Source organism: Pelobates fuscus, chromosome 2, assembly GCF_036172605.1.
Source record: "Pelobates fuscus isolate aPelFus1 chromosome 2, aPelFus1.pri, whole genome shotgun sequence".
NCBI lineage: Eukaryota > Metazoa > Chordata > Amphibia > Anura > Pelobatidae > Pelobates > Pelobates fuscus.
The window spans coordinates 29,268,513-29,279,291 of record NC_086318.1 but is presented as its reverse complement, the minus strand read 5'-3'; the positions used below and the strand labels follow the sequence as shown (position 1 = coordinate 29,279,291).

The 10,779-nt window shown below is 38.3% G+C and overlaps 1 protein-coding gene across 1 annotated transcript in view; it reads right to left on the bottom strand.

Annotated features, from left to right (window-relative positions):
• Nucleotides 1-1,075: 1,075 nt before the first annotated feature.
• LOC134586498 (hatching enzyme 1.2-like) overlaps nt 1,076-10,779 on the bottom strand; it is a 505,730-nt gene continuing 496,026 nt past the window's right edge. Inside the window, exons 12-13 of the mRNA XM_063442042.1 lie at nt 3,583-3,814; nt 1,076-1,196 (exon numbers count right to left, since the gene is read on the bottom strand). Coding sequence (XP_063298112.1) covers nt 1,189-1,196; nt 3,583-3,814 — 240 coding nt within the window. The 3' untranslated portion in view covers nt 1,076-1,188. The remainder of the gene's footprint in view (nt 1,197-3,582; nt 3,815-10,779) is intronic.

The window sequence follows — 10,779 nt, the reverse complement described above, 5'->3', positions numbered from 1 at the left end:
AAGTACATTGTTTTTGCCTACATTTGTAACTGATGAAGATGATAATTTATGACCAATTCATGCAGACTGCAACTAATTCCTAAGATTTTACATACTTTTTTGTCACTACATATGTATTTGTTCCCATATCACCCCCACACACAATACAGGCCCACATACATACTGCACCCCTACTAGATCCGCCACAGACACACATACTGCACCACCCACACACACTACATTCTGGATCCTATTGCAAGAGCTCTTCAGCAGGACTCTGCACATTGGCTTCCCCAAAGCAATGTTTCGGCCCACAAAGGGGCCTTTGTCAAGCATCTCCTTCAATAAATATGCTCACTGGATTTGACTTGAGTGCCTGAACCATCCCACTTTTCTGCAAATCGAATTGTGAGGATTGACCAACCTCAGGCCAGGTTGCACCATGGGATCCAGGAGAGTGCGGTATCCGTTTTGGTAATTATATTGCTTTCATGTGCTGTCTATCTCGAAGTTAAGCTACTACAATTTTTATTTCTTTTTAACCGTAATTTGTCAGTTACACTTCCAATATTTAGCTTTGTTTGATATAATTCGTTTTCTTTTACTACCAAAGTGGCTTGTTTAAACTTAGTCAGCTTGTCTAAACATTAACATATAGTAATATTGTGCTAACATTCCTCTTTGTAGACTGTCCTTGTGCTGTCACATTATTGCTTATATTCATCTTGCCATGACTGTACTATTGCAATACATGTTAAACAGATGTCACAATAAAAACAAAGATTGACAAAAAAAAAAGTTCGAATTTTTATCTGGGAATTTGTTGTCCAGTTTCCTACAAAGGACACATTAAGGGCTTGTCCTAGTTCATAACATGGACAGATCGAGACTGGTGCAAATGAAAGACACATTACCATTTTTCAGTCATTGGCATTGATTTAATTATTTTGGATAAACTTTTTAAATGATCACAAGACAAAAACAATGTTCTGCAAACTTGTGTAGTTGTGCATTATTCCCATTATATGTCATAGAATAGTTCAGTTCAAACTTTTAACATATAACATATTCCAACTTCCATAATATTTGCCATTGCTAGTTTCCAGAAATATTGCATTGATGGACCATTTATCTCCATATTTCTAAAATACAATTAGATGGGTATTTGAATTTTCACTTTTCCAGCTTGGTCTCCAGAAATCTTCTAAATCAGTTCACTACAAGAAAGAGCAATACATTAGATGAGGAATTGTGTTACAAAAAAGAGCTGGGATAGCCAAAAGGTAAAATGTAAATGATCTAAAGCTGGCAAAGCATCATGGGAAAATCAGTTCTTAAGGAGATCTTATGGCGTCTACCAGTTCAGAAACATTCTGGAACACAATAGAGGCCTGATATATATTGCTTCTACAATATCAACATCATGAGCTATAGTAGTATCATTTCAAGGTTTTTGAGAAATTACAATAAATAATTAGGACAAATGTTTCCAGAACTATGACGTTTAGTCATTTTCTCTTACTATATGCTTTAACCATAATGTATCTTTTATATTACATGATTATGCTAGGTTTAGGAATAGAGTTTCTTTAATCTTTGGGCTGCACTGGGACATATATGTCCAGGTCTGTTCACAGTCCTAAAGGCTCTTTCCAGCTACCACCATTTGAATTAAGCTATCTCGCAAAGAAACTGGAGATATACAGTCACACTGTTTCCTTGTTTTTAGCTCCATTCCTGCTATTTCATTGTTGTGGGAGGGCTGAATTAAAATGGTGGCAGCTGCAGATACTAGTTTCAGTCTGATCAAAGACCAGAATCCCAGTGTCTGTTGACCTATGCATTTTGGAGGGTAATGCACAGATGACATCACCATGCAGTACAAGGCTGATCCACATAATGAAATGAACAATATAAAAACTAAAGATGTGTACATGAGGAAAAAATTGTTTTGTTTCAATCCGTTTATTTTTTAAGTTCAGTCCATTTGAAACTCGGAAAATATTGATTGGGGTGAACCAAAATTCAAAGGGGAAAGTCCCAGCATTACAAATGTTGATCTTTCGGCAGTTTAGAAGATAAGTTCCTAAATTAGTACCCTCTTGTAGGGTTGCCATATTTAAGGATACCAAATTAGGACACTGTTTAGCAGATAGCTCCCTTATTTGTTATAATATTATAATCCTACTTAAGAACAGCAACTTAGGGAGTTATCTACTAAGCTGCAGAAAGATCAATGTTTAGTACATGGCTTGTACTATCCTTATCTAAACAAGTGGATCCAAAATTTGTGGCAGAGATTAGGAAATCCAAATGGCTGAATCTGTGGGATTAATGCTGAAATTCGATTTATTCCAAAATGAATTACACAGGTCTTATACAGATGTTATAATAAAAATCAAGGGAAGTTAGCCTCCTTAATTGCAAACTGTGTCAAAAAGATTTAAAAATGGAAAAAAATCTCTAACCAAATGGTATATTCCCTTTACTTTATAATTTAGAGCCGTCTACCACCACCCATGGGTGGAAGCTGGGGGAAAACTAGATCCTCCCCTCTTAATATTATTATTAGGGCCCCCATCTGCCATCAATAGGTGGGGTCTGGGGAAAACATTAGATCCTTGCTCTTTATTATCATTATTAGGATCTCCATGTGCCTCCAATGTTTGGGGAACAGGGGTATACACTAGGTCCTTTTTTTTTTTTTTTAAATACTTTATTTTTGCATCCTGTTGGACAAAGAGGAATGATAACATTGCATGGGCTTACGCAGAAGCCACAAAATATATATATATGTATAGGAATAACATCCATGAAAACTGTACATAAACTTCAAAAAATTTCACATGAGGCTTGATGTCGTCACTGTCTCTGTCCACCAGGGGATTTTTTCTTTTTAGAGATCCGCATCATATCGTGGTGATGATACCATTTGAAGAAAGAAACAACCGTGGAACTTAAAATATTATATATAACCTCATGCATCGTAACCTGATAGGGTTGCCTCATCCCGTAATATAAGGGGTTTACCCTGGCGCGACACTAGGTCCTTTAATAATATATTTTAGGGCTCCCACCCACAAACAATTATCTGTCTACCTCCCATTATTTGTTTTAAAGTCCCTCTCCTGATGCCCATGGATGGGGGATGGAAGGGGACTTTGTACCCCCCCCCCCCCTGTTATTTAACAAGCCCTATCCATCTTTACCCAGTCACTAGACACATCTGGGCCTGAATTCAGATCTAAATTCAGATCAAATTTCAGCTGTCTGGTGGTTTCTGGTTTGGCTTAAATCCGGACCTACTTCAGACCTGTAAGGGGCATTAACAGCAAAATCTCCACATTGTTGAATAGCATAAATGTCTGATTGTTCTGCTAATTTGCCAATAATTCTTCCTTGGGGAGAATTATATTCACTGCATAGATTAAAGTTATTTTTTCACCACACCGATATTGACAAAATAGAAACAATATACTTGTAGATACATGTCAAAAGACATATTGTAAAACACCCATAGTGAATAAGCTCCTATAAACCTGAAATAAATTGATTAATTGATTGTAATGAAGACTGTGTTGCTATTACATATATTTTACTTACCAAAATGATATTTTACTTTGAATCCAGATGCAGCTCCTTTGCTATCAGTGTGAAAAAGTATTATCACTATGTTTTGTGTAGATACCATTGGACGAGGTAAAGCAAACCCACAGAATTTGCCCATAACTCGGCCACTTATGGAAGGTCCATCAATTATAGTGATGTAGTCACAGATGCATGAGCAGGTAAATTTGCAATATACTAATTCCATGGTATCGAATTCCAGAGACACCTAGAAGATGAAGACAAACTCAAGGTTACAAGAGAATATTTCTCAAATTATCTTTGATTTGAGTAAAATTTAACATGAACTCCTAACCTTTCAACCTATGTATAGATGGACTGCGTGGGTCTTATGTCTATTGTTATAACTCCATAAAAGCACAGGTTAGATTCGCTGGTAATGTAAAATGATCATTGTTTATTAAACCTCCACTAATCTTACACAAGCTTAATCTTTATTTCAGTGTCTGATGTGTATGTGCAGATTGTGAAGATGTCATTCAACCCCTCAAAAAAGCATTATGGTGGTCTGTCAAAGTATACCTGCCACAGATGCCCTTTTCCCAATAAAATAACGCCAATAATCCCAAAGGTGTAATGTTGCCGGTATTGCATAACCCCCCACACATGAGCCAAGACTTATTGCTGGGAGAAGTCTGTTTTATTCAGGGGCACACATGACGTTTTATGCAATAACCCTAACATGGGGTTTCTTATACAAAAATGCAGGGAAATCCCTTCCATTATCCTCTGTGCCTGAGAGATAATTATCAGAATACACATTAATAATTACATTATCTCTCAGGGACAGAAAAATCTAACAATTCCTAACCACCCTCAAAGTACCCCCAAATACATGGAAACCCCACAACAGTCATATCACTGGATCTGGGTGAACAACCTATCCAAAAATCACCCATATCCGTTCAGTAGTTTTAGATCACCATCGCGGGGAAGTTTTGACCAGTCTGCCACGAGGTTGAAACCCAAAATAGTTCCAAGGGAGTTGTGGCAAGAGCCAGTCTCCATTTGTGAGGTTTTGTACAAAAAACACATAAGTTATACGAAAACAGATCAGCGTAGAATGCTCCCCTTGTTCGGTAGTACGTATCTCCCGAACGCCATTTGTGTAGGTGTAGAGTAACTTGAACGGGCAGTCGGTCCATGGTGATCGGTGGGAGTGGGAGTGCCTGGCTGAAAATAGTTCCAGGCATTCGACGACCAAGTCCCCTGCCTGCGTTTGTGAGAAAAGATGTCTGCCATCCATTGTCCTGACCACGTGCGTACGCTTACACGAAATGGCCGCCCAGTGGAGCATTCTATTAATTAGTTCTGTTGCGATTTTCGTACAGGATACTCAACGTTCCATGTTCTAATGGGTTTCTGGGTTGGTCCTTGTTTGGGAACTTAACAAATAAAAAAAAAAAACTAAAGAAAAATAAACATGAATCCATTTCCGCGAAAGGAGGCGAAAGTGATGGGGCTATTCCTTCACAAGCAAGTACATATATCACAGGTCTACTATGCTTAGATCAAACAGGAGGAAAGGGGGCCTACTAGATTACTGTTATGTATCAGATGTGGTAAGTTTTTTTAGTGATTTAACTGTTAAAGCTATAGCCAGATCTATGATAACACATTCTGCTAGCTGTTAGGAAATCAACACTCCCAAAAATAACAAGCACAGGCATCTGCATCAAGTTAAGTAAGTTTATTGCCCCACACTGTATTTCACAATTTTTCAGTATTTCTTGGACATTAAATACAAAGTAGTGTCTGATGCTATAAATGAAGATAGCATCGCAGGGATAGATTTTAGCAGTTATTTAAAACCAACTGTGCCAGTAAATTCAACTTTTCATAACATTATGAGCAAGATATACCAGGATCCAGGAGCAAGCTCTGCTCAAAAGTTACAGTATAAACTGACTAGTATTGTATAGAGAATATTCCTGCCTTACTGGGGTAAATATACTTATGTGGCACATCTTCTATTACATAATAAGATCTACCCCTCTGTCTCCCTCCCTGCTTACGTTTGGCTCTGCACTTCTACTTTCCTTTATTTGGCATTCGCCCCACCCCCATTTAATTTATATTCATGTCATGATATATTATTATTATTTATATAGCGCCGACCAATTGAAGATTATATTAGCTTTAGTGTTAATAATCCAAATAACGAACATAAAGGTTAACATCCCACAAACTGGGTTGCCCAATTCAATAGGCGTGTCCAATCATGCTGAAAGATAGTATAAAACGTTTTAGTCTATGGAATGGGTTGTAGGAAGTATATACCCTGATTGTCCTGAACTATAAATTATTAATGAAAAAATACATTACGATCTAAAAACCATAACATAACTAACTGTGCATAGCAATGTCCCACCCAACACACATCAAACCCCAAACGGAAAGCGTGAAGCAGAACAATCGAATCATAGTATCATGTAAACGTTACAAGGCACATATAGAATTAAACAATACAGGGAGTTCTGGCATAGGAAATGCACCCTAAGTCATTGCATGACTCGGTAGTGTAGGTGGCCTGGAATTAGGCCTAGATGGAGGAGAATAGGAGCCCTATCATCATTGTGTTATGGGCAAATGCAAATATTACAAGTTTTAGAATAAAATGTTGTATTTCTTAAACCGGGTACTTTGTCTTTAAGAGATATTGCAAATTGAGAAGGTGTTAGAAATGGAACATATTGTTTTTCATAGATGTTTCTTTAAGCAATAACCTCAGTGCATAATATGTTTGTGCCATTTTGTCCCAGACAAATTACAATAACAATAATGCATAAACAAGCTTCAAGGCTATACTACGACTCTTTCAGTACACAATATACTTTATTAACCTCAAGTTAATAGAACTTCCCCAAATCTGGGAATCTCCCACGACTGTGCACTTACGTCTTAGTATAAACAACAGATAAGCTATTCAGACTTTAAGATGCCATCTTGAACTAAGTCAGGAAAATTTCCATGACGTATGCCAAATTAAGGGAGGTCCTAAAATTAATAAAGTAAAAGAAGTGTTACTTTTTCATATATGAACTACAGTGACCCTAAAATGGAGACACCTAAGGTATAAATAGGTGTACTTTTAAATGTTAAGAAACAGAGGAGAGACTTTTAGACAGATGCTGCTCCATCTTAAAATGACAGAGAGGCTGATATGATGACATATTCAGAAGGGTATGTTAACCTATTAATGATATTTGCAAGCATTTAATTTCATCTTATAAACTCTGCTATAATGGATTTTATATGTCTATATTTATATTTTTATATAATAAATATCTAAAAAGACAAAACTATTGCTTCCAAGACAATCCTAATTTTATATTGTATTCTCAATTATTTATATATTTTAAATAGAGGATCTCTTACACTAACTATAAAATTATGGCTAAGATATCTGTATGGTTAGCCCTAGTAAGTTCTATGCTTTAAGACATTATAGTGGTAAATAAGGGAATCAGCCGCAGTTACAATTGGCGACCACGAAGGGACTTGTACTTGGAAGCTTTAACTATAAAATAATAAACTTGAAAAGAAGGGAGGGGGAAAAAAGAAGGGGAGAAGGGTCTGTTCCTAAATTTGAAATTAACAAATGGTTAAAAGTCCTTTATTAATAGAAAATGGGACATCAAAACAAAGCTATCCCAGAGATGACTTGCTGACTGGAAAACAAAGTCAGTGTTGGCAGTCAAAACCGAGAATCTAAACATAACAAATAAAGAAAAATAAGGGTGATGCAGACATAAAACATAATAATGTTTGACCGGGTAGGTAAAGCATCACAGTCGCGATGTGTCTAAACAATCGTAATACCAGGGAGTAAAAGAATCAGAAATACTCCCAGGAGGCTTGTCTAAAGAAGCAAAATTCTAAAGCCAGAGTCGGCGCATATAAAATTGAAGCCGATTGTTTGTGTAAATACACAAGTGATTAGAACGCAAAATTCCCCTAAGTGAAAAAATCACCAACTCTACAAGAATATACCCTGCGCTACTAGTGATATGATGTAGTACGATACAATGTTAAATAGGTACAAAGTGGCTAAAACACCACAGAGACTGTAAAAACGTCCCAGAGACTATAGTAAAGAAACAAGTATCAAATAGTAGCGATAAAACTACCCCAAAAAAACTGGGAAAACGTATTGACTCGAGTATAAGACTAGGGTAGGAATTGCAGCAGCTCACTGGTACTGATAATGAATGCAGTGTGAGTGTATGAATGCAGTGTGTGTATGAGTGCAGCGTGTGTGTATGAGTGCAGCGTGTGTGTATGAGTGCAGCGTGTGTATGAGTGCAGCGTGTGTGTATTAATGCAGCGTGTGTGTATGAATGCAGCGTGTATGAGTGCAGCGTGTATGAGTGCAGTGTGTGTGTGTATGAGTGCAGTGTGTGTGTATGAGTGGTGTGTGTGTGTGTTGCAGAGCCCTGGTGGGGGGTGGGCAATTTTTTTTAATTTTATTTTTATAAATTTTTTTATTATTATTATTTATTATTATTATTTTATTTAATGTAATTATTATTATTATTTTATTACTATTTATTATTTAATTTAATTATTATTACATTTTATTATTATTTATTATTTAATTTAATTATTATTATTTTTTATTATTACTATATATTTTTTTTGTCCCCCCTCCCTGCTTGATACATGGCAGGGAGGGGGGCTCTCCTTCCCTGGTGGTCCAGCATTGGCAGTTCAGTGGGGGGGAGAGGGGGGCTGGCAGAGCTGTAACTTACCTGTCCTGCAGCTCCTGTCAGCTCTCTCCTCCTCCGCGCCGTCCGTTCAGCTCTTCTGTCAGCTCACACTGTAGACCTCCAGGGAATCACTGGGAGACCCCAGACCTCCAGGAAATCGCTGGGAGGCTGGGCACTCTGGAAACTACCTCCACAGACACAGCGGCGAACATCAGCTCCATGCAAGAAGAGATACGGAACCTGCAGAGCACAACGGAGGGCTATGAACGGCGGTTCGCAGCAATGGAGGATGAACGCAGAGCGGCTAACCTAAAGGTGCGGGGAATTCCCGATGATATGCCAGCGGAATAATTGCCGCACTTTGTGCGAAGACTTCTAGCAGCACTGCTACCGCAAAAACAAGCTAAAGCTGTAAGCCTGGATGGAGTCTTTCGGGTTCCCAAACCGGCCAAAGCCCCGATAACATCCTCCAGGGACACTATACTCCGCTTTCAGCGAAGGGAAGATAGAACAGCAATTATGGCGGCAGCAAAAAACCAAGCCCCGTACCCCTTCGAATCCTTGTCTCTCACCTTTTTCGCGGACTTATCCAGCAGCACCCTGGCCTGGAGGAGGTCATTTAAGCCATTTACCACACTCTTACAACAACGAGGCACGACATACAGATGGCACCTCAACCGCTCCCTGCTGATAACACATGGCGGGAACACACACAAGGTCTACGATCTCCGGGGAGCAGAGTAATTACTACCTACACTGGGACTACCACCAGAGGCTATGCGCCCTACAGCTCACTCCGGAGCCACCAAATCGCAGAACAAATGGGATCCGGACAAAGTACAACCTTTCGTCCCGCGACGACCCAGACACGGCTCCCAGGCTGCCGATCCAACATGAAAGCTACCAAGGGCAAAAACACTCACGCCAACTTTATGACTGGGACTATCTAACCAAACCAAGTCAGAGTTAATTTCTTAAGACTCCACAGTTATTATTGCAGTTTATATGTTTTGCTTATTCTAACGATTTTACTGTTGCAACCTACCACTACTGATATCTTAAACCCTCACTATAGCTACACCAGCGGCTGCAGCCAGCCATATCCATGACACACAAGCCCACTTCTGCCACCCACTGGGTCAAACACTTATCCCCCTCCCTTCAGCGGATACGAGACGACATAGATCCCCTAGCGGTAATCAGACGGGCACTCTCTACACCCAGCAACTAGACCCCTCCCACGCTACACCACCACCTACACAGCAATAGCGGGGTAGGCATATCACATCACGGCATTACACACCACCCCATCAAGCTTAATACCTCCTGGGACAGTTAACGGATCTCCCAGAGAGGTACACCTCACTTTAGGGCACTGACATCTTCCACGCAAACCGAATCACTCGGCGTGCCATATAGCAGAGAACAAATAGTTCTGATACAGCCATTGTCACTCGCAAATTCTTTGGCACACAATACCCACCTTCTCAAACGCACTACCAACCTGCCTCACCAAGCGTACCTGTTTCTCTCTTTCCCTCAATCTGACTGTTACTAGTCTGTCTGTTATATTGAACTAAGTATGCAAGGTTTGCATGTTCTCACTGATGGGAATCCGACAGGTATGACAAAGGTGCTAAAGATCCTTTGACAAATAGTCAGAGCAATAGCGATAAACAAATGTATTCATATTCATCACCAGGCACGCATAGTTAAAATTGAAATTTGAAACCGTTTCAAGAATGTACTTAGCTTGTTTTAACAACTTTTATCAACTTTTATATAAAAATTGGGCGTTTTCGCAGAATGCTACACAACTATTAACGAATAATTGTTATCCAATTTTTGGCGAATGCTGTTGTGGCATTGTTGTGCACAATTCCTGCACATAATTACTTTCCTTACTCCACCAATTTTAAAATGGAAAGCTTACTTAAATAAGTGGTACTATCCCACTGTAATATATATAGACTAGGCAATAAGAGCATTTACATGCTGAGCCAGAAACGGATTTAAAAAAAATAAAATAAAAAGTAGGTTTTAAAAAGTCCACATTCAACCACACATAAAGGGTGAAATAATTGCTTCTTTAAAAGCGATATGCTGCCACAATTATGTATATAAAAACAGATTAGGGCACAGCGTAGAAATAAAAATACAGTTTCAAATCTCATATATGGGGATTCAGTTCCACCACATATCGGTGTATCTTACACTAATTTCAGTGGTAGATAGTGCTAATGCTGAAAGAGGCTAATTTTAATAATAATAATAATAATAATAATAATAATAATAATAATAATAATAATTTAATATGTTGTAAGAGCATTGTGAATATATATACAGCAAAATTAATTTGATATTGCAAAGCTTGCAATACTCTAAACAGATATTAAAATGAAAGAAAAAAGAAAAATAATAATGCATAAATAATAATGCAGAAAAAATGCAGTGTCAATTAAAG